Raw genomic sequence first — 27,946 nt, forward strand, 5'->3', positions numbered from 1 at the left:
CTTTTGATACCGGAGGTATATTTCATACCCGCTTTGCACTGCAACATCTTGAGTTTAGGGCAGATGACAGAAGACGGGTATAAAATCGAGATGTTGCATCAATATTTGCGGGTACATGGTGAAGATGGAAGGCTGATCATGAAGGTTCAATGATCCAGTAATAGATTATACAAAATTTTTCTCCATACAACTCAGCATGTATGTTTAGCTACTAGTTTGGATGATGAGGCGTGGTTATGGCATGCGAGGCTTGGTCACGTGAACTTCAGGATCATAGAATCCATGGTTGAAAGGGAACTGGTGTATGGAATACCAAAGATAAAGCATCCTATACATGTATGTGAAGGATGTTTAATTGCTAAGCAGACCCGAAAATCATTCCCTAAAGAAACTCAGTGGCATGCAAACAACCCGTTGGAATTACTTCATGCAGATTTGTGCAGACCAGTATCACCAACTACAGTGGGAGGCAATCAATATTTTTTCTTAATTGTTGATGATTACAACAAGTATATGTGGATTTATGTTATTGAGACCAAGGATGAAGCTTTTTCAGCCTTCAAGAGCTTCAAGGCTCGAGTTGAGAATGAAAGCTCGTTCAAATTGAAGGCATAAAGACAGATCGAGGAGGTGAATTCGTCTCTAAGCAGTTTGCAGATTTTTGTGATAAAGAAGGAATAAAGAGGCAATTGATGATGCCCTACTCCCCTCAACAAAACGGGGTAGTAGAGCGTCGTAACAGAACTATACTTAGAGCTACGAGATCTTTGTTGAAAAGTATAAATGTGCCAGAGACTTTATGGGGCGAAGCCGTTCATCATGCTATATACATTCTCAACCAAGTATCAACTAAAGGAGTGAAGAATATGACACCATACGAGGCCTGGAAGGGAAGAAAACTGACACTCCAACACATTAGGGTTTTTGGGTGTTTCGCACATGTAAAAAGACCAGCAAACCAACTCACTAAACTTAGTGACAGAAGTGTGGCAATGGTGTACTTGGGAGTGGAGCCAGGAACCAAAGCCTATCGCTTATTTAACCCTAGTAAAAACAAGTTACACGTGGCCCGTGATGTTATAGTTGAAGAAAAGGTTAAATGGAATTGGGGTGTAGCCCAAGAAAGTGAGCCAACATTGAAGCCCAATTGGTTCCAGGTTCCTATCAATGTTGAAGTAGAAAGAAGGGTACAAAGCCAAAATCAACCTGGTGAAGAAGATCTTAGCCCTATTGCAGACGACACAAGTGACCCGATATCACCAGTATAAACTCCAATAACCAGGTTAGGTAACTAATCAATTTTATCTTCGAGCATGGGAAGCACATCAATTGAAACACCAGGAAGTAATCAGTGCATCAACAACTCTGCCTATGATCATACACCTGTTTGAGGGTTTCGATCAGTATACAACATTTATGATGAAACACAACCGGTAGAAATGGAAGATGAACAAGAGGAATTAATGTTCATTGGAGATGAGCCTACAACTTATTTTGAAGCAGCCTGTAACCAAGAACGGGTAGACGCAATGAAAATAGAGCCTCAGTCGATTGAAAAAAATTGAACTTGGAAGTTGACTGGTCTGCCTCGTGGTAAAAAACCCATAGGGTTGAAGTGGGTTTTTTTTTTAAATTAAAAAGAGATTCTGATGGAAAAGTAGTACGACACAAGGAGAGGCTTTTCGCTAAGGGATACATACAGGAAAAAGGAATTGATTTTAGCGAGATTTTTGCACCGGTGGCTCGGATAGAAACAGTACGCTCACTGTTAGCTCTGGCTGTTTTTGAGGGATGGAAGGTGCACCACCTCGATGTAAAGTCGGCCTTCTTGAATGGTGACTTACAAGAGGAGGTGTATGTAACTTAACCTGATGGTTTTGTGATTGCAGAAAAGGAACACATGGTGTACAAGTTGAATAAAGCTCTCTACGACTTACGTCAAGCACCAAGAGCTTGGAATATCAAGCTTGATAAAACACTTAAGGAGTTGGGTTTTCAAAAGTGCCCCCAGGAACAAGCTGTGTACAAATGCCAAGAATCAAAATTTGTACTAATTATTGGAGTGTATGTTGATGATTTGATAGTATCAAGTTCGAGTGAAGAAGGAATTTAGGTGTTTAAAAGGCAAATGCGGGAAGTTTTCGACATGAGTGATCTTGGGAAACTGTCATACTATCTTGGAATGGAATTTCAACAATGCAAGAACATAATCTCTATTTGCCAAAGGAGGTATGCTCAAAAGATATTACAGATAGCTGGCATGTCTGATTGCAACTTAGCAAAAAGTCCCATGGAACCGAAGCTTGACCTGACTAAAGATGAAGAAGGAGTGCTGGTGAATGCTACACATTATGGTTGTCTCATTGGGAGTTTGCGTTATTTAACTCACACCAGACCATACCTAAGTTATTCAGTGGGTGCCGTTAGTAGATTCATGGAGTCACCACGAGAAAGTCACCTCAAAGCAGTTAAGCAAATTATGCGATACATCAAAGGGGCTCTCAACTATGGGTTAGTGTATCGGAAGGGAGGATACGGGAAGATACTTGGCTATAGTGACAGCAGCCACAATGGGGATTGTGAAGATGGGAAAAGTACATCTGGGATGGCATTTTATTTTTAAGGAAATCTAATCACTTGGTGTTCACAAAAATAGCGAACAGTAGCTTTGTTTTCTTGCGAAGCCGAGTTTATGGTGGCGACTTCAGCAGCTTGTCAAGCTTTGTGGCTACAAGGTTTCTTGAAGTATTTGACAGGTTCTAAAGAAAGTTGTGTAAAGATTCTTGTAGACAACAAATCTGCAATTGAGCTGATGAAAAATCCGATATTCCATGGAAGAAGGAAGCACATCAACACCCGATATCATTTCATTCGAGAATGTGTCGAAAAAGGTTTCATATGCGTTGGGCATGTAAACGGGGAAGAAGAAAAGGCAAATATCTTGACCAAAGCACTTCCACGAGTCAAATTTGTAGAAATGCGGAATTTGTTGGGTGTTGAATACCAGAAGACATAAATCATGATTGAGGAGGAGAATGTTGGAATTCATCCTGACTTGGTTCATGTTTAACTCAAATTTTAACGCATTAAAAATGAATAAGTGGTTACCATATTATTAGCTAAATGTGGTTAACCAGGTAGTAAAGTATTTTCAGTTTCAATTCTTAGTTTAAAGCCTTTTATTTCAATTTTCAATGTAGTAGTCTATAAGATTTTCAATCCCTGTTTTACTGTTAATAGTGCATTAGAATAAAAACTTCCAAAAATTCTTCCAAGTGTGCGTATCTTTAATTCCTAATTCAATTTGCATATTTTGAGTGTGTAGCTTGATATTTTGCTGTCTGATTTCCAACAAAAAACAATGTTCTAAAATGCTCATCATAATTCCAAGGTTTGTAGTTGATGTCACGATTTAACAAAATGTCGTCTTGAATCATATATATAAGAACTATACAAAATTTTTAATTTTATACAAAATTGTCGCCTTAAATTACGTCTTACAAATGACGTGGCTCGACATAGCTTGCAAAAGCTTGAAGCCTGACACTACCGCCATGTCACACCTAACGTTATTTAGAACTTTGATAAAAAAAATAATCGAAAAGGTTAATATTAATCTATAATTGTTAATAAATTCAAAAAATTCAAATTAATATGGTAAAAATTCAAATTAATATGGTAAAAATTAAATGATTTATCTTGAAACTAATATTAGTTTAATTTGGATGGCAAAATTAGTTAATTTACTATATAGTAGATAATCGAAATGTTTAATCAATTAAATATATTAATTCCTTCTGGTGTAATATAATGATTATTATTTTATAATACTATTAAGTTTTTTTTTTTCCTTTCAAAAATATTATATATGCTTAAAAAAGTAATTAGACGTCGGGACTTTACGACACATTACAGAGAGTAAATTAGTTAGCTTAAAAAACCAAAGAACTTCAAATTCATAACATCTGAGTTTAAAAAGTATATTAACATCCACCCATCACAACCTTCGAATTCACAGAAAGCATCTACTATACAATCACAATCTGAAACAAAATTTACTATAAAAACAAGTAACTACAACCTTGGATTTTGATGATATAGCCTAAGCTTTTTTGGCCGGAAGAGATTCCTTGAACCATATGTTGAGTAATAAACATCCATTAGAACTTCATATTGCAGTCTCACATATAAAATGATTGGCATGAAAATAAAACAGCTGATAAAAAGTGGCACCCAAATCAACTCGCCCTGCCAAAAGGAGAAGAAAGCAACAAGAAAAGCTACCGCCATGTTTGCGACTGAGAAGAAAAGTGCTGACAGACCTCTCATCAATTTTTTGGGCAATGATTCCAAGAAGTTATGTTCAGTATAGCGAGATATGAAAATGGATAAGAATATGAGGATCGAATAGGCAGCGAATACCACAGAAATGGCATTTAATATGTTGAAGAATATGAATGGTCGATTGTGAAGAAAGATAGGCATACCAGTGTTCTGGTTGTATCCACCTGGAACTGCGAAAGCTGCTGAGCATCCTGTGGAAGCTATGAGTGCAGCAATCAGCAAGCACTGGTTAGCCGTGTCTTTCATCCATTTCTCATTCGCTAAGAGTAGATAGTCGTGTTCACTCTTGAACAATTGTTTTGGTGTTCGATCATTTTTGTTCTTCATTTTCCGATAAGAAGGAGGGATCATATCTTTTACTTCCTGCACAAATTAATGTTTTAGAGGACGCCACATGAAACATAAGATTTGGCATCATACATTTTGAGCATGTCATATTTGAGATTGTGTATTCAATAATTATAGTTACTATAGGATAAAATAGTTGAGATCCACACTTGTACAGACGATGCAGAGAACAAGAAGACTTGTTAACCTTCCGTTAGGTAAATGTTTGTAGATATCTCCAAGGTATTAATATAAAAACAGAAAAAGGACAAGTAAATTTCTTTCTCTCTATACATGTAGTTATAATAACTAGTTTTCACTTATATAACACTACCAATCATTGAGAAAGGAACTGGGAATGTTGATCGACAAAATGAAGTACCTTGAACCATAACACTTCACGTTGCATATGTTGCATTTGTAGACGGAATCCTGAATTATCTTCACGTTCATGTCCGTTTGCCACCATCCCAACTAGATGCAACATATTATTTCCATTCTTGTCCACGACAGATGTTATCATATCCTTCATCGAGCCAATCTCATGCAGAAGATTATAGATACTCACATGACGATGTAAGACAGCAACATGAAATATAGTTTGGTTATCGTCATTTCTCTTCCATAATAAATCTGGATATTGGCGAATGAGCTCTACTACAAATTCGGTGTTTCCCATTTCGGCAGCAATAAATAGTGGTTGCAGTGAGTGCGTTGGAAGTCCCCGCTCATTTGTTACGTTTCCCATAAGGTAGTCAGTTTTAGCCTTTGGCAATTTCATAATATTTCCGCAGATGATTCTAAGTAATTGCATGGCATCACTCGGTTTTTCTGCAGGTCCAACCTTCATCCAAATGACTGCACAAACTGAAACCCAACAAACAAAAGAAAGTGTGTTTTGAATATTCCAACTACTTATTTATATATGAATAATAAATGAAGTGTAATAAAATTATGATAAATGTTTTATTTACATATGAATATAAAATGTGAGGAGAGAGCTAATACAAGTTTTATTCATATATAAATATAACATGTGATTATTCATATATAAATGATACTTAAACGGTTTATTCATAAGTGAATAACGAATATATTTTTATAAAAATATGATATACTTTTATTCACATATGACTAAAAATAGGGTAAATTACACCAATAGTCTTTCGTGCGCATGCCAAAAAGCATGTTTAGTCCATATTTTCAAAAATTAACTTAAACCATCTCTCGTTTGTTTAAAATTTTCACGCTTATTTTCCCTTAGTAATTTTTTCTCATTTTCTTTTATTTATTGATCATTTCTAAATTAAAAGTAAAAACAAATATCCCCACCCTTCCTCTTCCATTTCTACATTTCTCCCGTAACAAGATTTTCCACAGATGAGTAGATTACCCCTAACACCACTGTCTATCAACCACCTCCAATCACCAGCCACCTCCGGTCACCAGTAACCTCTGATCACCCCTTATATCATGCCATCTCTCACTCTCTATTCCAGAAACCTCAAAATCAAACCATAAATCTACAACCAAAAACCTTCAAATCAAACCACATCAAATTGGAAAATCCAAAACTCAAATCTAAAAACCCACTTGCAAAAATCGAGTGTCAGTGATTTATAAATGGAACAAATCTATGAGTGATGGTAAACATAGTGGGCTAGGGAAACCACAGGTCACCGGAGAAGAAGATCAAGAACCCACAGAGTCGCCATCTCTAGCGACTTGAAGCTTGGGGACGTCAAGCATTAATGGTGGTTGAGCCTTGGTTACTAAGGATGGGAAATCAAATGATTTCTAATCTCAAACACAATCTCCTCTTGGAATTATCATCGAAACCATAAACCAAGAACAAGAAAGAAACTTGCAACAAAACTTCACAAACAATTGGAATCCTTTCTTTCATCGTCGGCATCGTTTCCAGGCTTAGAAAAAGGAAGGAAATCCGATATTGTGGTGCTCCGGTGAGGTCTCCATCTTCAGTGACCAATGGTCTGGTGGTTTGTTCGTAGTGGTAATGCAGATGCTTAGGATTGGTTTAAGAGAAAAATAAGGTGAAGATATAGTAGGTTATTTTTTTAGGGTAGGTGGATGAGAATAGGTTGGCTATTATTTTTCTATTTTTTTCAAATTAGTATTAATAATAATATATTAATTTAATTGGAAAAGAAATACATAAAAGGAATAATTGTTTTTTAGATTTGATATGGACTAAACGTGCAACAAAATTGCATGTCAGGGATGAAGCATGCAAGTTTAAAACAAATGAAGGACGATCTGAGTTAATTTTTGAAACACAAGGGACGATTGTTGTAATTTACCCACTAAAAATATGTTAAGTAAGAAAAAACTTTATTTGATGTTATATTCGTATATGAATAATGCTTAAACAGTTAAAAAGTTAAACATTCGTTTTATTCATAAGTGAATAATTTATCTACAATAATAAAATCCGATACACTTTTATTTATTTATGAATAACGAAAGTTGAAACTAAAAAAATTATTTTATGTTAAAACTATATCAATATGGATATCTATTTATGGAGAATAAAAAATTATGAACTTTGATGTATTTAAAATAAATTTTTTTTATCAAAACAACTTATTAAAAATTAAAAAAAAAATTTGTTTGGATATATTAAGATAATGATAAGAATAGTTTAAGGAAATATATTACAACTTTGAAAAACACATGTGTATTCATTTTCCTTTTCGTGAGTACAACGGAGGGTTTTGTGGCAAAAATAAATGATTGCCTGAAAATGATTCCTTCATTTCTCAATATTTTTTATTTTCTCAACTGAACTTTTATATATATATATATATATATATATATATATATATATATATATATATATATATATATACACACACACACACTCAAAGTTAACACCTCTTAAACACCTCATTGAAAATGTTTCCTCAATTCTTAACCTTTTTTATTTTTCAACTGAACTTTTATATATATATATATATATATATATATATATATATATATATATATATATATATATATATATATATATATATATATATATATATATATATATACATACATACACAAACACACTCAAAGTTAACACCCTTAGACACCTCATTGAAACTTTTATAAAAAGTCAACATATAATTAACTACTTACAGTTAGATTTTTCAAAAAATAATACAATTTTAGCCAATAAAAATATTTTAAAAATTAATTAGGGTATTTATATGATAACATAATGTGTCTTTTTAACCAACCTATATTATATGTTACCCTCAAATAAACATATAAGTCAAACTGGAACCAAAATAAGGCTAGTTAGTCTATGAAAAGGTTAGGCGAAGAGATACTCACTTTTATGTAAGGCTCTCCTAAAAAATGGTGGTTTTATTAATCCAAATGCTTCGGTCTTTCGAGCTAACAATCCGAGTAGTTCCTTGTTAGCGGTGAGGGTTGGCCAGTCTGTAACTATTTTCAGGGAAACATCTACAAAAAAAAAATAATAAACAATAAGTTAATGAGGTAAGGTTAACATTACAAATGTATCACTAACATCAAACAAAACTACATAAGATTTATGTTCTCAACTAGCCGAAATAATAATTAAAATGCAACACACAACTCTATGTATACAAGCTAATTAAACAAAATGCATGAAATTAATAGGAAAGTTCTAGTCTTTACATTACACATCGAACAAATTAATGCAAACATAATCACAATGGGTTTTCTATTTTCACTACCGAAACAATCATTAAAAGACAACACATAACTCTATTTATACAAGCTAATGAAACACGAGACATAGAACAAACACAACTCTATACTGGTCTATGTCATTTAGAGTAAGTGTGAGGACTAAAGTTGGGTGGGTATAATTTCTAAAATATAACCACTAATAATGATGGTTACTGATGTGGGCCCTAGCATAGGTGATTAGGCCCCGTGTTCATTAAAGTAAGGTCCATGATCGAGTGATGAAAATAGTCATAACTTGGCCATGAGGCTCTATTTTAGGCTTACAATCAATTAAATCAAGCTTGAACCAAAAAGCACGTCACAATAAGTTTCTAAAAAAATATCTTTGTAAGTGGAGTTATAGAAGTTTTTATGTTTTTTATTTTTATTTTTATAATTTTTAGATTTTGCTTTTGGGTTGGTTTGTGTTTGGCCCATGATTCTTTTTATGGACTATTTAAATCTCTGTCTATTTATATGTTCATGTTGTAATATATATGCTCATTCATGAGTTTTATGAGCTTTCATTTTTCCTCCCAAAATTCTTTGCATTCGTAACCAGATTTTGAAGCCCAAGTCATTGGTATTCAATGAATCAATGTGGCTTGGAAGATATTTTCTTGGGTATTTTATAAGAATCAACACATTCAATATTTTCTTATGTTTGTACACTAGTTACATTGGTGGTTACACATGGTTCAATAAATATATGGGTGCGGTCTTGATTGACATATGGTTAATTTTGGCATCAATATTTCTATTTTCTCTAATTGTGGATTCCATCATCCTTGTTTTAGATGCCAATTAGGCATGTGGCAACAGAATGATGGTAATTTTTGTTAATACATATTAGAATATTAAGTAGTTCCATAGGAAATTATCATTTTTTAATCACCACATCAAGAAAATCAATTGAAGGTTGACTCTTGTCCTAATAAATTTGTCCTAATAAAAGACTCATTTTTTTAATTACCACATCAAGAAAATCAATTGCAAGTTGACTCTTGTACTAATAAAAGATTCAATGTTGCTTTCATTTTGATATCATAAGGTGTTACTTTTCTTACTTTCATGAAATTCATTTTTACATTATATATGTGAGTTAAGTTTGTTAAATTTGTTTCTCATGGAATAACCGATGTACATAATGCTTCATCAGTTAGCTCCACAATCAATAAATTTCCTTTGCGGTAATTTAGAATGGTCAAAAAGATAAATATACACTGAATGAATTTATCTCCCACTTGGTGCAAGAGGAAATATTATAAATCAACATACGATCGAAAGTTCTCATTTTGCATCAAATTATTAAAAGGGTGGTAAGAAGAAGAAAGGTAAAAATATTGTTAATTAAGAACACAACAATAAGCGAAAGGGTTCTGATCACAATAACCAATTAAATGTTTCTTTTGTAAGGATTCTTTTTATTTTAAGAAATATTGCCCAAAACATTATGTTTGGAATGTAAAGGAAGGTACTTCGTACATACGTTAATTTTGATGGTTCTATATGACAAAAAAATAAACATAAAATGACATCGTTAATAACATATGATATTATAAGGTCTCACTAATAAAAAGTAGATACCAAATCGATCTTTTTAGTTCATGAAGTTGATTCATGTTAAAATACTATAACTCTTATATTTATTATTTTATGATAAAATAAGATTTTATGTTAATTTAATTCGTAAGGTATGAATTTATTCAATTATGTATTACTTATTTCAATGATTTAATAACTTTGTATGTCTATTATTTAATTTAAGAGTTAAGTTAAATAAATGATATATATATATATATATATATATATATATAAAGGTGTATATCTTTTATAACAATTAAAGGTTAATTATTATAAAATAAAAAAACGAGTATGTGGGTATTAGTACGGGTGTAAGACACTCCACCTTCTTCTCTCTTTCTTCTAAACCGCACTGCGAACCACTATCCGTAAGGGTGATGTGTTGGTTTTCCTCCATTCATTGACTAGCAATATCTCATACATGGTCCATGTTTTTTTATCATTAAAGAGTATGGTATATTGTTGGGTCAAAAATATGATTTATACTTTGCTTTTCTTTGCATTTATTGTTTTTAGTCTTGTGCCGAAAATATTATTGATTTATTTATAGCTTGGACCAAAAACGCTCCTCCAATCCTCGTTTACGGTCCCTACGGATCTTCAGCCCAGCAGGAGTTCGACCCACGGTCAGCAGCCTCTTATCGGCCCACGTGTGCAACGAATAATTAAAAGGATTTTGGGAGTTGCAAGGATCGAACCTAGGTCTCTTGAAAATGCAACCAACGCCCCTTCCAACTCATCTAACAAGCCACACATTATTCTCCTTCCCGATTTAATTAGAAAAGACTCGTTATTTCGGTTTCAGTTTCGCAATTTTAACACTTTCAGTCCAAAATCAATTTTTTTTGAATTTTGAAATTCCATTTTGTACACAAAATTTTGGTTTTTCATTTTTGACTGTCATTTTTGACTTTTGACCTTAAAATTTTGAATTTGACTTTCAAGTTTGACCTTTGACTTTAAACTTTGACTTTCTCATTTAAATTTCAAAATTTCAAGTAGCCTTTCAGTTTGACTTTTTAAATTTGACTTTTAAGGTTGACTTTCTTGGTTTCAAGTCAAAGGGCATTTTTGTTAAACAATGACTTCTTTAAACACCAAGATCAATGAATTTTCATGCTCTCAATCTTGTGAAACTACTATTAAATTTCTCCGATATCAAATCGATTTATTAAAAAGAGAAAATGAGGACCTCAAATACGAAGGTTATACCCTTAGGAAAGATCAGAAACCTCTGAAAGAAAAACTAGAAACCAAAACTGAGGATTTTCGAAAACTTCAAGAGGAATATAGCATCAAATGTGAAAACTATAACTATGTTAAGAGACAACTTGCCAAATTAACTGTTGAACTTGATGCATTAAAAGCTAAATATAAGATGTTGAATTCAAATTTAAGAAATTTGATGTGTCAAGTGAGGTAGTTGCATCAATGATTGAAAAACAACTAACTTTTAAGGAGAATCAAAATAAGAGTCTAAGGTATCACAGTGTACCACCTCCCTTTAATCACAACTATAACCCACCCCTTGAGACCAATGAGGAAGAAGTTCCTGGTCAGTATGGCCAAACCCCTGTACTGGCTTCAATTAATACTGAACAATCTGGGCCAACTAAGGATATTGAGGTGAACATTTCTAATGTCTCTACTTCTTGTGCAGGTAAGGTAGCGGAAGATGAGAACAAGGAGAACACTATTGAACAAACCAGTGTCTCCTTGAACTCTGAATATGCTGCTTCTAACTCATTTACTTCTGATCAACCTATTATTGGTAAATACAAGCCACCAACACAAGCTAAACAGAGTGCCTGCTTCAAGTGTGCTTGTGGGAACAATCAGAAACGAGGCAAGGTCACGCCACCAGGGGTAGGAAGAAACAACTCCTACGTGAAGAAAAGACATGTTTTCACTATAGAACACTTGGACACATTGCCAGGAATTATCCTAATCATGCATATGTTCCCTACTATGCACAAGGGTGGTAGAAAGCACTAAGAGGGAGATATATCAAAAGAAACCCTTTGTGGTCACAATTGCTAAATGGTGACTGGAATGCAAAGAAGACCAAGAAATCAGCTCCCAACAACAAGAAGGGAATGTCAGCCAAGAAGTCCTATCGAAAAGATGCTCCGATGAAACTAAGATCAGGTAGATCAAAGTCATCTCGAAGATCGGCTTCAAGTTCAAAATAAAGTTCCTAGGCACCCATCCTCTCGAACAAAAGATGGGTTAAACCCGACTACAGATGGGTACCAAAGGTTTAATCTCCAAAATCTTCTAATGACTCTAATATTTCTTCATCTTCTGTTTGTGATAAGTAGGATATGTCATGGGAGAGAGTACCTTGCGTAGATGACAAAGTTCGACCCAGTTTCAAAATGGACTGGGTTCCAAAGACTAACTGATCCCGCTCAGAGTTGGAGCAGCTATGGAGGCATACCATTAGACTTCGGTTTGTTAATAGTAGCTGTTATAGGCACTTGATAGGAGGCATCTCTCAACTGTACAACATTCAGAACTTTGTTTGAGAGTATGTGTCCGTTGCGGGAAAGGAAGAAAGGAAAGGATCACAAATGGGGTTTGTGCTTAACGATGTGAAGAATTTTTGGATCTGTTCCGAGATTGTTCAAAATTATTTTTCTTTCCTCGCTATTTGGATCATTTTTTAAACAAATTTTGGAACAAAATTAAACCCAACAAATTTGGTTTAAGTACCTAGATTTACTTGGTGGGTGGATTCTAGTGCTATAACTCATATAACAATAAATATATGCAAGGTTGCCTGGACACCATAAGGCGTACTTATTGATGAAAAGTATATATATATATATACATATATATATATATATATATATATATATATATATATATATATATATATATATATATGGGATGAAAATGTAGTTGATGTTTTAGGCATAAGGACTTTTTGGTTAAAGTTTTGATGATGTAGAGTTGCGTCATGAAACTAATTTTTTTTTGAAGAATTTGAAATGAAAGAACTTAATAAGTTTCTTTCATTCTAGGAATACAAGTTCAATATGGTTGTTGATGGGGAGTTCTTGGATTTTCACAAAACAAATCTTACATTCAAAAGGTGTTGGAATGATTTGTCTTGAAATATCGTAGACCGCATGATACTCTTGTGTCTAAAGGAGATAACCTAAGTCTAAAACATTACCTGAACAGTGAAATAGAATCAAAGTTCCTGAATTCAGCCAAATATTCTTCTATGGTAAGATGTATGATATATGCACATGTTTACATGCATCTTGACAACATATAGGTGATGGGAATGATGGCAATATAGCAAAGCAATCTATGAAGAGAACATTTGGTGGCAGCCTAAATGGTCTTAAGATATCTTCAGGAAGGAAGGATTATATGCACATATTCAAAAAGTCAAAAGAAAACATGATATCATTGGACTTAATGGTTCCAAATTTGATGGATGCCAAGACAACTACAAATCGACATCGATATATATATTTATCGAATAGCTGGATGAGAGTTTTCTTGGTCAAGTATAAGTGGACACCATTCACATATTCTACCATAAAATACGAATATGTTTCATCTGACGAAGCATCCAATCATGTTATATGGATTAATTATAAATAATACAAGGTATGTGAAGGCCTCTTATGCTATAATTTGACAACATAGCAACAATTTTATGTTCAAATAACAACATAAGCTTGTCTAAGTCTAAAAAGATAGACATTAAGTTCCTCTTTATTATATAAAAAGAGTTAAAAGTGGTTATAGTAGTACATAACATATAATGACGAACTTCATGCTTGGAAATCTACTTACTAAGGCAATGGCACATACAATTTTTAATCAACATATTGATCATATGGGTATTATGGAATTTTATGGGAATTAATTTATTAGGAGTTTTCATTTTACATTGATGCTTGAAATTATTTTTTAATTTTGTGACTTTTTAAATCATATGCATATATATTAAATTTCAAGTTTATTTATTTTTTTTATTACTGTTTCCTTTGAGCTTTATTCTTATTTGGATATTTATGGACTACATGGAAATAAGTATGTACAAGTCATTTTTTCATGTAACTTCCTTGCTACACATGTACACTTAATATGGGTCGTGTAATCGAATTAGCATATCTAATTAGTGTGAGTTTAGTTTCACAATGACAATGACTACTCCATGTGTGCTAATAAACCTAATGGACAAGATTGTCTTAGATTATGATTCTAAAGTTGTTCACAAGTATGATTAGTTATAATGATGTATATATCGGTTAAGTTTTTATTATGTAAGCATCTAATTGTGGACTTGAAGTGGGAGATTGTAAGAATATGGACTTCACATAATGTGCATACATAATAATAAATGCAATTTGACATGTATAAGCATATTCATTGTAAATCACAATAAATATGTTGGACCTAATATATGTGATCTAACTTTATTTGTGGGTCTATGGAAATTAAAGTAAGTGTAGGGAGCAAAGTTAATTTTGTAGAATTCCGGAATGTAACCGCCAATAATTATGGTTACGTTGGCGGTTACACATAATATTATAAATATATGGTGTGGTCCTGATGGACATACAATTATTTTTTGCATCAAGATTTTCATTCTCTCTAATTGTGGATTTCATTATCATTGTTCGAGGCACCAAGTACGATCAATCCATAAAAATCAGAATTCCATTTTGAAATCCCACAAAATGGAATCAGGTTTCCAATTTGTTGATATATGTTTAAACAATCTTTGAAAAAGTAACCTCCAGTTTTACTTTAGGTTATAAACAAATTAAGTTTGTTATTTCACTCGATTTAAAAGGTAATATCATTTTGAAGTTTATGTAAGATATTGATCACAAACTATGTGTTATAAGATGTATTCAGTCTAGATACATTCAATGGTGAACTCAAATAATGAAGCAACAATGTTTTTGAAAATTTAATATGTACATCCTTGTACTTATTTCATTATAATAGAAAAATTATAAGTTTTTAGCAAAAGGTTGTAAAAACAAAAGTTTTAGCTCACTCTGAGACTATTTTGTGGATATAAGTTTGCTAAAATCCTAGTTCGTATGAAGAACTTATCATCATCTGAAGTTGAGACAGAAATTTTACGAGAAGCGAGACGCCTTTACACCTTGTTCTCGAGCATTTTTAAAGAGTGAAGGGGAGGAGGAAATAGAAGGAAAGGTGTGTTTTGAGTTTTCTTAAGGAGAGAAATGGAATGAAAGGAAATGAGGCATATTCTTGAGTTTCATTTAAGAAGGGAAAAGGAAGGAAATGGAGGGATTGGGAGGGGGAGAAAGGGATTGTTTTCTAAGATTTCCTTCCTCACATTTTTGGGATGATTAGGAGGGAAAGGAAGATAAAGGAATGAGAAGGAAAGGAAAGGTTACTAACCTTTCTTATCTTCCTTTTCCCTTCCTTCTCTCTTGTTCCTTTTAAAAAAACTCAAGAACAGGGCATTAGGGAAAGGCTTATTTGACCTTATTTTATACCAAAACCTCCCCTAGAATAGTAGGCACGAAAAGGGGGTGATAATCAAATATTTTTAATGGATTAAGAATACGGAGGGTTCGAAAAGCGATACAAGTCTCAATTTCATGATATTGGTGTCGAGCGCTATGGGAAAAATTACATACAACCACACTTTTTCGTAAATAACCTAGTTACACTTTTGATATAAAGTGTGACTAATATTTGTGTGTGACCATTTCAAAAGAAAAAAAAAACCTTGTGGTCACGCTTAAAAATAACGAATATGAGAAATTTTGGCCACAGTCGAGTCGAGTACTGTGGCCAAATGTCACAATTTATGGAAAACATTTGTAATGATTTTTAAACGAGACGATTAATATATATATATATATATATATATATATATATATATATATATATATATATATATATATATATATATATATATAAACATGTTTGACACAAAGTGTTTGGGATCTTCTAGCTTCTAGCATTTGACAAAATGCTCTGTGTTGAAGATGTTAGTTGTATAGTAGGACACAAGTTTTCTTGAGTTAAAAAACTTTGCATGAATACTTGAGCCTAAATAAGAAAACAAGATAGGCAAATATATGAATGGCTTGCTATAGGACTATCGTATCACATATGGGAACCGAAGGCTCTTAATATTGCTATGCGTACATTAAATAAGATATACGTAACATTTGAGGATATGGATAAAGAGGAATGAGCATTGCATAATAACTTATTGAAGACTTAAGGAAGTTCAATTGCAAGAAGAAATAACTAATAGAGTAAATCAAGATTTTGGAAGTACAACTTGTTCCAAGAAATACATAAAGTGCTACATGTTTGGATGAAAGGGCACATTACTAGTAAATGTTCTAAGAGGATCAAGTGCTATAATTTTCAAGGATTTGGACTCATATCCACTAGTTTCAAGATGAAAGCTACATTAGATACTTTAAACTTCATGTTCTTGGTATATATCATTATTGTTGGGAGAATAAGTTATGCCATGAAAGCCTAATACTTGCTCAAAGGAGATTGGATTATACCTTAAGCCTTTTGTTTAGTAATTTTTTGGACGAAATCTTTCGTAAGGACTTGTAATAGTAACATCCTATTTTTTGGTCTAGAAATTTTAGACCTTTTCATGTAAATATATATATATATATATATATATATATATATATATATATATATATATATATATATATATATATATATATATATATTTGCAAAATAATTAAATAAAAAATAAATTAAAACAAATAAATTGAAAATAGTGAACACATAAAATAATAATACTACTATCGATGAAAATGTTCATATAGAATATTTATACACTTATATGTAGCTAAAAATAATAAAACTAGAAAGATTACGATAAATTGAGAAACAAACCATGCTTGACCATTTAACTAACATAGTTGCAAGTGATGTCCAACCTAGCTGGATTGATGCATCGGGCTCGATACTACACATGAGTTTGAGGTCAGGAGTTCAAATCTTTGAGAATGTTAAATTTGCCTCTTGCAATTTATGCCCATATGTGAGAATTTTTCCCTAGAAATCCCCTTGGGGATGAGTTTGCCTTATAACGGCGCTCGAACTCGAGGTCACTATTGAAATATTATGGTGAAGCTTCTCCTGAATCGTTTGCATTTCCAAAAAAATTTGACATACTTTATATTTAGGGACTTACTTGAGATAGATATAATTTAGTTGTGTCATAATAATTAAAATAAATAGTTTGGGAGAGTTTGTAGTTAGTTTTGGTGCCCTTTCTACCGGAAGGATGAAGTAGAGTGACCTTAGTTGCCAAAAATCCAAGTCTTGAAATTTTTATACCTCATCTTCTCTTCCCTCCCTCTTGAATGAAAATTCCATCCATGAAACCCTAGTGGGATATTTCTCTCTATTTCCCATGGTGTTTTGAAGTTTTAAGCTCCTTGTTGAAGCATTGATTAAATGTCTACATGTTCTAGCAGTTGGAAGGTAATTTTTTCTCCATTTCTTCTAAAATTCAAATTATAAGGTTTGTATGATAAACAATTTCGAGTTTCATGTTCTTATTGGGAGTTAATGTCATGTTCTAGTTGATATTTCACTTGTAGTTTATGGTTTAACCAACAACTTTCATTATAGTTGTTAGACTTGAAATTTATAGAGGTTTGGGGAAGAACACAAACCCTAATTTTACGGATTTCGAATATAATTGTTGGATTTTTCTATATACGATGTGTTTATGTCCATTCAAGTATCTAGGTTATCATCCATGGATGGATTTGCAAAACATATTTTAATTTGTGTCTATTAAAATTTTGCTAATGTTTGGAAGTTTTTCTAACTCTAGGGGTTCTAGATCCAAATTTCACAAATCAAATGGTGTTATGAAGTTGTTTATATTTTTACTTTATTTTCATCCACTTTGTATCCATGTTAGTAATCTATGGTTGAATTTGTTTATATAAAGTTTTGGAGAAGTTGAGCTTCTTTGAAGTTCATGTGATGTTAGCTCAATGTTATATAATGACTGAGTTCTAATATTTCACGTATTCCTAAATTCATGTGTTTTAGGTTGGACTTTTTGTATTGATTCATTTTGGTTTCAATCCATTAATCACGCATACCGATTAGGTGCAGTTTAAGCTCCATATGTTCATTATACTTTGAATTTTGAGGAATTTTTATTATTTGATCTATTTCAAGGATGTAAAATCAAAGGGTGATACTTTGTAATGTTCACTTTATGTCTTATAAACTCTATTTAAAGCTTCTTGAGTCAGTATATTCATATGTGAGATCAGTGGGTTCAAGTTCCAAGTGAATAACCTTCTTGAGAATTTTTACACTAAAGCACTGATCTGTTTCATTCAAATGGACCGTGTGTTTTTTAAGTAAAAAACATATGCATTGTTTTTTTTTTTTTTTTTAAGTTAAGGATTCACACTCTGTTAGTATCTTGAGTGTGGTTCATTCCATTGGTCTCAAATGGATTCTATAATCTATATAAGGATAAATAATGAACATTTTAAGCATTTGAATTATTTCTAAGCTTTTGAGATGAGTATATTCACAAGATACATGTCCTATATATCTATTTTGGATAATGATGTTTTACTTATTAATGTGTTTTGTGTGTTTAATGATATATGACACCTATGTTATTCCTATTTGGAGTTTTGATGGTTTTAATAACCTATATATATATATATATATATATATATATATATATATATATATATATATATATATATATATATATATATATGCTTACCATGCTATTTGAATGTTACATATTTTCCTTAAATGTTTAATACTAAACGAGGCTAACAATGGTGGTTGATATATGGTTCTGGAGCAACATCTCATTTACATGCTGATGCGGGTATTGTAACCTCTACTCACGATCTTGGCTTATCATCTTCTCTATTAGTTTGTAATGGATCCATAATTTTGTTGATCAGTAAGACTGGTGACAATTCTTGCTAGCTCTAACCCTTACTAATTTTTTTTATCCGTCATATCCCTATTACTCCAAATAACATTAAAAGTTCAATTTATGTTTGTCGTTTCACTCATGACAAAAAATGTTCTATTGAATTTCATTTGTCGATGAAGGACTACCTAACACCTCAAATTTAATAGAATGGATGACTTATATTCAATTACAAACTTGTTTCCTCTAGCATTTCTCTCTATTACCCATCTACATGGCACCATTGTCTTGGTCATCCTAGTCATCAAGTTTTTCAAGATTTAATTTCTCAGAATTTTGTTGCTTCTATTCATTTTCGATGCATACATTTTAAATTTTGGACCTCACTCATACAAAGCATTAGTAGCATTAAATATTATGCTCTTTTTCTTAACCAAATCCCACATTTTCTTTGAGTTAATCCTCTATGATTCAAATATGTAGTATTTTCTAAATTTATACACTTTCATTCCTGTGTCCACACTCAATTCCAAACTAAAATACCAATGTTTCAATGTGATAATAGTGGAGTATATGACAATGCCCAATTCCATCAACTTTGTGATTCAAATGGCATTCACATCTATTTCTCTTGTTTGTATACACCTCAAAAAATGGAAAATCCAAAGTATGGTTGGTATCATTAACAATATCATTCATATTATACTCTTCTATGTATGTCTTCCCCCTACGTATTGGGGTGAGGCTCTTTACATGGCCACCCATATCAGGTTTAGTCTATGTTATCTTTATCTCACAATTTCCCATAAACTTAACCCTCGGACGACCCCTTGCATCTGTATTGGGTATCCTCCACATCATAGAGGATATCAATATTTAAACATTATCTAAAATAAAATAAGTGTATCCATACATGTTACATTTGATGAGTCTATCTTTCCCTTCGGTTACATGTCACAAATAAAATCACTATCATATGATTTCCTTGAACCAATTTATGAACCAAAAACTGTTGGTGATTTTGATCATCAATGTTATTTAAGTGTAATGAGATTACTTTGTGTTGACCAAAAATGATCTTGATAAATATTAAACAAGTAAGGAAGGTGTGGAGTACACATTTGTTTAAGTTTGATCAAGTTTCAAAGTACACTATCATTTAGGGGCGAAGCCCCTGAACGAACGGGGGTTCGGGGGCAGCGCCCCTGAGAGCGGGGTCCAAGGGGTAGCAGCCCCTGGATGGGATCGACCTTTATCCATATATCCGTTTTTATGATAGTTTTTATATAGGGTATGTTACTATATTAAAAATGCATCAGAAAATTGATTTTTCAGATAATTGACCATTGGGTTGACCCTTATCCATATATCAGTTTTTATGACAGTTTTTATGGTTTTATGACAGTTTAAAACTGTCATATGACAGTTTTCAGACAAAGATATTAAAGTTGGTTTTGGTCTCATTTTCTGGTACATACGAAAATATCATCAAACATTCTCGGTTCTTGCCTCTCTGAGTCTTATCCAATTGAGGATTTGGGAGTACCACCAAATACTTCGATTTGAAAGTGATAATCACAATTCTCAGAATTTACAAGCCTTTCTACACCCAAATTTCTAATAAAAACCATATCTCAAACATTCCTTGGAAATCCATCTCCTCAAGACCTCACCGAGATCACCTCCACACCAAAAATTAACAACCACCACCGCTGCCACTTTAGCATTAACCTTCTTGTCTGAGACAACCTCATATGATAATACTGCCTCAACAACTCCTAATCGAAGTTATCTTATTTTAGAAACCCTACATTGTCTCCCACTCCTGATGTCTTCCCTCCAAACTCGTCTCTTTAGGCTATGGCCATTTAATCTCGTGTTAGATTCTCTAGAAAGAGACAAAAACTTAATCTTCATGTGGATTCTACATCTCTGATTCCCCGAAATTAATATTAGGCTTTCAATGATTCTAAATGGAAAAACGTAACGAAATTAATCGTTGGGACTCCTCTTTATTTATCTATACTGCTTATCTTATGTTGTACATTGGGAATTTCAATTAATACTGAAGTACTACAGAGTGGCCAATGTTTTCACCAAGACATGTTGGATTCATAATCTTCTCCTCGAACTACTCCAACTAATTCTTACTATCACCATTGCTTATTGTGATAATATAAGTGTGGGTTATCTTTCTTCCATTCTAGTTCGTCGTTAACAAACCAAACATTTTGAGATCGAGATCCATTTCATTCGTGACAAAGTCACGATGGATCAACTATGGGTGCTTCATGTCCCTCATATTCTCAATATGCGAACAACTTCACTAAGAGACTTCCTTCATCTTTATTTCATGAGTTTCAGTCTAGATTAAATGTTCGGACATACCCTCTCATTCCAACGGTCAGGAGATGTTAGGCTATGTTAATTATTATTATAATTATCATTGTTATTATTGGTGCTACCATTATTGCCCCAAAGCCCACTCAATAAACTTCTTATATAATGTTGAGAATTTAGAAATGAGGATTCAAAGAAAATATTTCGTATCACTATGTAACTTAGTTTTAACGAAATTTATGTTGAAAATAACTTGGGCTAGCCCACTTGGCTAACATGGAGTCTAACAAGGTGTTTGTAATAAGGAGGTCATGAGTTCAATCCCATGCATCTACTAACTCGTCGTTCCGAAAAAATTTATATCGAAAGAAATGTATAAATACTTACCAAAGAGATCGACTTCTACACAGTTGTGGAGAACCTGACTACGGTTGTGATCTGTCCAAAAGTCACCAGTCATCTTGTTAGAATTATCATAGAAAAGTTGCACCATATTACGTTGTCCTGATCTCGAAGCAATGGAAAGTGGCATCAATCCTTCACGAGCAGGGATATCTAATAGCGCCCTATTCTTCTCCACCATAGTCATGGCAATATTCACATTTCCTGCGCTATCTGCTGCTGCTAAGCACAGTGCGGTGTTATAACTTTTGTTCTGGAGCTCTAATTGTTCCTTTGTCATCTTATTTACTAGCTTTTCCACAAACATTTCCATTAACCTGCTGCTTTTTGCGGATGATGCAATGTGAAGCGCAGTATCATAATTTTCAGTGATGGCAAACCCCAAAAGATCTAGGTCTTGGTGTTCACTAAGGATGACACTAGCAGCTTCCCAGTCACATCTCATTGATGCATTATAGAGAGGAACACAAATTTTGTTGTAGGCGTCTTCATTTCCTATATATAAGGCAATTGAAAAGGTTAAGGAAGGTTATTAATTAAGTACTGACAATAAGCTCTTTTTCTCTAACACGTGATGTATAGCTAAGCCGGTGATCATATTTTATTTTTAGGTGTAAATCTATCCTAATTACTACCCTCCCGCTGAATATATATATATATATATATATATATATATATATATATATATATATATATATATATATATATATGGGACATCAATTAAGATTCTGAAAAAATTAGAGATTTTGAAATTCGTATTAGCATGGCAGAACAATGCCTAATCAGAAATGATTATATGATGGAAAGGTATAATCATATATATATATATATATATATATATATATATATATATATATATGTGTGTGTGTGTGTGTGTTTGTGTGTGATCATAAATAAATATACATATATGTCTGTTCATAAAGTTATTAATCATATTTGATTATGGTGGTTGGTGACAGAGGATGTGTTGATGGAAGAGGTGGCGGTGGTAGAGGTGATAGAGGTGGCAGTGGTGGCACAGTTGGTGGCGGCACTGTTGGTTGTGATTGTGAGGAAAGTAGCACGGAAAAAGAAACAATGGTGTTTTACAATCATTTACGATTATAACTCTTTGCTGAGTCGGTACACTGGAGTGCTAGAGTAACAAATAAGACATATATGACTAAAGTTGAATATCAAGATCTTTTATTTTTTTCGGAATCTAAAGAGGATCTACTTCTATTCATATATATATATATATATATATATATATATATATATATATATATATATATATATATATATATATATATATATATATATATATATATAAGGTTAAGTTCAAATGAGAACATTATTTAATGTGAGAACACTTTTTTATGTTATTATTCTACTATGAATTTTGTATATATATAACGATATGATATTATTCATCAACAAATATACAAACAATCACACATTAATATTCACATTAAAGTTTTGTATGTACAACTTTATAACATTATTCATCACCGAATATATGAACAATCACATTAGAATTTACTAAATTATTACATATATATATATATATATATATATATATATATATATATATATATATATATATATACATACATATACATACATATATATATATATATATATATATATATATATATATATATATATATATATATAAAATTTTATAGTGGAATAGCAATATAAAATTGAATATATTTATATTATAATTACTACAATACTATACATATTAAATTCATAGTAGAATAATAACATAAAGTAGTATTCCCACGTTCTCACATTAAATAGTGTTCTCATTTGAACTTAACCCTATATATATATATATATATATATATATATATATATATATATATATATATATATATATATATATATATATATATATATATATATATATATAGACAGAGAGTTAGATTCAAATGGTTCTACTATCTATTGTGTGTATGTATGATTGATTTTGGACCAATTAGTTTAGTTATTTTTAAAAAGTAATTAATGCATATTAAATGTTAAATATTTAATTAATAATCATTATATCTTCAACATGTAATATGCATTAATTACTTTTTTTAAATAACTAAAATGATCGGTTCACAATCAATCATACATGCACACAATAAATAGTTAGAACACAATAACTTAAAAAAAAGTGTAAATTTGTTAAACGAACATGCATGCATCGGGTTACAACAATAATCGAACAAAAAACCAATTTATTTTTCCAATTTTTAAAAGTTTATTTTATTTAAAAAAAAATAAAAAATATCAAAATTCAAATTTTTTTGTTCTCTATGAATAGACATTAATAGTGATATATAACTTTTAATATTTTTACATGTATATATTAGTGATGTACACATATATACATTTGAATAAGATTAGACACTGCTATAAAATGTAATTCTCAGAAGAAAAAAAAACCGAAAAAAATGTATATTTTGGAATGATGTGTATATACACATTTTACGTATAAATGATGTATGTGTGCACAACAAGACTTATGCATGTGGAAACAAATATAAATGTGTATACGCGTACATCTGTACATAATTATGCTTGTGTATATATGCATATTTATGAACATTTTTTTGATATATTTTTTTTCATAAAATAATGACAATAATAGACTAAGATATTGCTATGAAAGGTGATTCGTTGAAAATAAATGTCAAAAATGATGTTTTTTAAGTGATGTTTATATGTTCTCATTTTACGTCAAAATACATGTTTCTGTATAAAACATAAATGTGCATATGTGCACATCACCAATATAGATTTGTAAAATAAAATAAGATAAAATTATATCAATATAGACTTCTATTTATAGACGAAAAAAATTATGAATTTTTTAGTTTTTAGTTCCTTAGATAAAATAAAAAACAAATAAACGCATTGGTTTCTGTTAAATCTGAAGTATACGGTTTTAAATTTCTAAGGGACATCACTCTTAATCTAATGGTTAAGCTTTTGATCCTAAAATCTAAAAATACTTAGTGATCTCACCGTGTGCGCGCGCGCGCGTGTGTGTGTGTCTATATATATATATATATATATATATATATATATATATATATATATATATATATATATATATATATATATATATATATATATATCCCAAAAATTGACAATTGTTTGTATTTTGATCATTTTATCTGGTAAATTAACAACATAATATGAGGATTTTTTTGCAAATAAATCAAAATATAAGGATTTAAAAAAAAAACATATTATTTTTTAATTTTTATAATATTATAATCATAATGTAATAGTTTTTGTGTGACACAAAATATTATCTTACTATTATGTTATTGTATATAGCTACTAATATCATACAATATTTTCTTTAAAATAAAATAAAAAATCTTCAATATTTTTTTAAAACGAAATATATTGTTTTACATCAAATCCTATAGTAATTTTTTGTATGACAACAAATATTTATTATGAAAATAATTTGTTTTCTTCTTCTAAAATTAATGATTTTTATAATATTCTCTGTCTAACGGATTGTATTATCCTATATCAATTTTATGATATTTTCTTTGTTTAAGAGTTAATATCTATTTTGAAAATATTTTTTTTAATAACATTTTTTAATGATATTTATGTCTAGCAAATTGTATTATTTTCTATTATTATTGTATTTTCCGTGTCTAACAGATAATATTTACTTTTAAAATATATTTTTTTTCTTCTGATAATAATCGTTTTAATAATATTTATGTTTGATGTATTGTATTATCTTGCATTAATTTTATTGTATTCTTTTGTCTAGCAGAGAATATCTATTATGGAAATAATTTAATTTTTTCAAAAAAAAAAATATTGTTACCTAACGGATTGTATTATATTATATTAATTTTTTTGGTATCTTCTTCCTTCTATGTAGGAATGATGTGTATATACACATTTTACGTATAAATAATGTATGTGTGCACAACAAGAATTATGCATGTGGAAACAAATATAAATGTGTATACGCGTACATCTTTACATAATTATGCTTGTGTATATATGCATATTTATGAACATTTTTTTGATATATTTTTTTTCATAAAATAATGACAATAATAGACTAAGATATTGCTATGAAAGGTGATTCGTTGAAAATAAATGTCAAAAATGATGTTTTTTCAAGTGATGTTTATATGTTCTCATTTTACGTCAAAATACATGTTTCTGTATAAAACATAAATGTGCATATGTGCACATCACCAATATAGATTTGTAAAATAAAATAAGATAAAATTATATCAATATAGACTTCTATTTATAGACGAAAAAAATTATGAATTTTTTAGTTTTTAGTTCCTTAGATAAAATAAAAAACAAATAAACGCATTGGTTTCTGTTAAATCTGAAGTATACGGTTTTAAATTTCTAAGGGACATCACTCTTAATCTAATGGTTAAGCTTTTGATCCTAAAATCTAAAAATACTTAGTGATCTCACCGTGTGCGCGCGCGCGCGTGTGTGTGTGTATATATATATATATATATATATATATATATATATATATATATATATATATATATCCCAAAAATTGACAATTGTTTGTATTTTGATCATTTTATCTGGTAAATTAACAACATAATATGAGGATTTTTTTGCAAATAAATCAAAATATAAGGATTTAAAAAAAAAAACATATTATTTTTTTATTTTTATAATATTATAATCATAATGTAATAGTTTTTGTGTGACACAAAATATTATCTTACTATTATGTTATTGTATATAGCTACTAATATCATACAATATTTTCTTTAAAATAAAATAAAAAATTTTACTTTGCAAAATCCTAATGGTTAGATCCTATATAAGTTGTGAAGAACATAAGAATAAATAATTAAAAACATAAAAGATACATCTCGAATAGAGATCATTGTACTTAGATGATCATACGATTATAAGATCAAGATCGTTATTTTAACAAGTTTTATATCATTTGTTTAATAATGCTTTTTTTTCTAAAGTTATTTTTTATAACTTTTAGATTCTTATGTTTGTTTTAGTGAGAATATGATACGATAATAACCGAAAAATACAATAAGATAATATTGTGTGTCACGCAAAAACTATACATTAATACTATACTAAGAGAATAAGATGATATTAAAAAATTAAAAATAATACATTTTTAAAACAAAATCCTTTTATTTTGATCTATTTGCGTAAAAATCATCATATTTTGTTTTTGAGCGGTTACTGGGTAAAATTGTTAAAATACAAATAATTATCGGTTTTTGGGATTTAATTAAATCAAAAAAATAAGATAAAAACTAAATTGTTAATGAGGTCAAAATATAATGATTTTTTTAGTAGTTTCCATATATATATATATATATATATATATATATATATATATATATATATATATATATATATATATATATATATATATATATATATATATATATATTTTTTATTGTGTTGTACCTCTTGTGGAATTTCCATAAATAATACTAGGGGTCAGATCATTTTTGATCATTTAACTTTTGGTTTTATGCCCATTTGATCACTTAACTATTTTTAAGTTTTAAAAGATTATCGAACTTTTAGTTTTGTGCTTAATTAGTCACTTAACTTTTGTTTTGGTCACATTTAGTCACCTAACTTTTAAATTGTTCTAATTTATTCACTTAATTTTCAAACTTTTTTAAAAGTTTTGTAACTAAATGAACACAACTTTAAAAGTTAAGTGACTAAATGAACACAAATCTAAAAGTTAAGTGACTAAACTAAAAGTTAAGTGACTAAATGAGTATAAAGTCAAAAGTTTAATGATTTTTTAAAACTTAAAAATAATTAAGTGACTAAATGAGCACAAAACTAAAAATTAAGTGATAAAAACTGACCCAAACCCAAAATACTAATTTCAAATAGTTTTCCACGATGTAATAAAAGATATTTTGTCACCAAAAAGAACTTGTGAGCCTCCTTAATCAGATCAGGTCATAAACTAAACTGCCAACAAGTAGCCTACGAGACAGCTAACAGCAATATAAAAATTTTGCTATGAAATAGTAAACAAACAATGGTATCAAGTTCATGATAATCCTTAAATGATACAAGAGTTTACCAAGTAGATCTCCACAAGGTTGGTTCGGCTGTCGATGACTATATGAAGTGCTTCCGGTGCTCATTTCCGACCTACATATATACTCACACTATTAGTAATTGAAATCGATAAAGGATGACCCCATGCATGAGATATATAGTATTTTGTGAGATTGAAACTACCTAAACTCCAAAGAAGAGTAAAATGTACTTGCTGAATCAGTATGTGTTGTAGTA

The 27,946-nt window shown here is 30.7% G+C and overlaps 1 protein-coding gene across 1 annotated transcript; it reads right to left on the bottom strand.

Moving 5' to 3' along the window:
* Positions 1-3,998: 3,998 nt before the first annotated feature.
* LOC145001834 (uncharacterized) lies at positions 3,999-27,946 on the bottom strand. Its single transcript, XM_078961174.1, has 6 exons — positions 27,893-27,946; positions 27,732-27,802; positions 21,635-22,144; positions 8,011-8,142; positions 5,054-5,538; positions 3,999-4,707 (listed from the first exon to the last, which is right to left on the bottom strand). Exons 2-6 carry the CDS (start codon positions 27,793-27,795, stop codon positions 4,075-4,077), a joined length of 1,824 nt encoding a protein of 607 aa, XP_078817300.1. The 5' UTR covers positions 27,796-27,802; positions 27,893-27,946; the 3' UTR covers positions 3,999-4,074.

Source organism: Lactuca saligna, chromosome 6 (genome assembly GCF_052625555.1).
Source record: "Lactuca saligna cultivar CGN05327 chromosome 6, ASM5262555v1, whole genome shotgun sequence".
Taxonomy (NCBI): domain Eukaryota; kingdom Viridiplantae; phylum Streptophyta; class Magnoliopsida; order Asterales; family Asteraceae; genus Lactuca; species Lactuca saligna.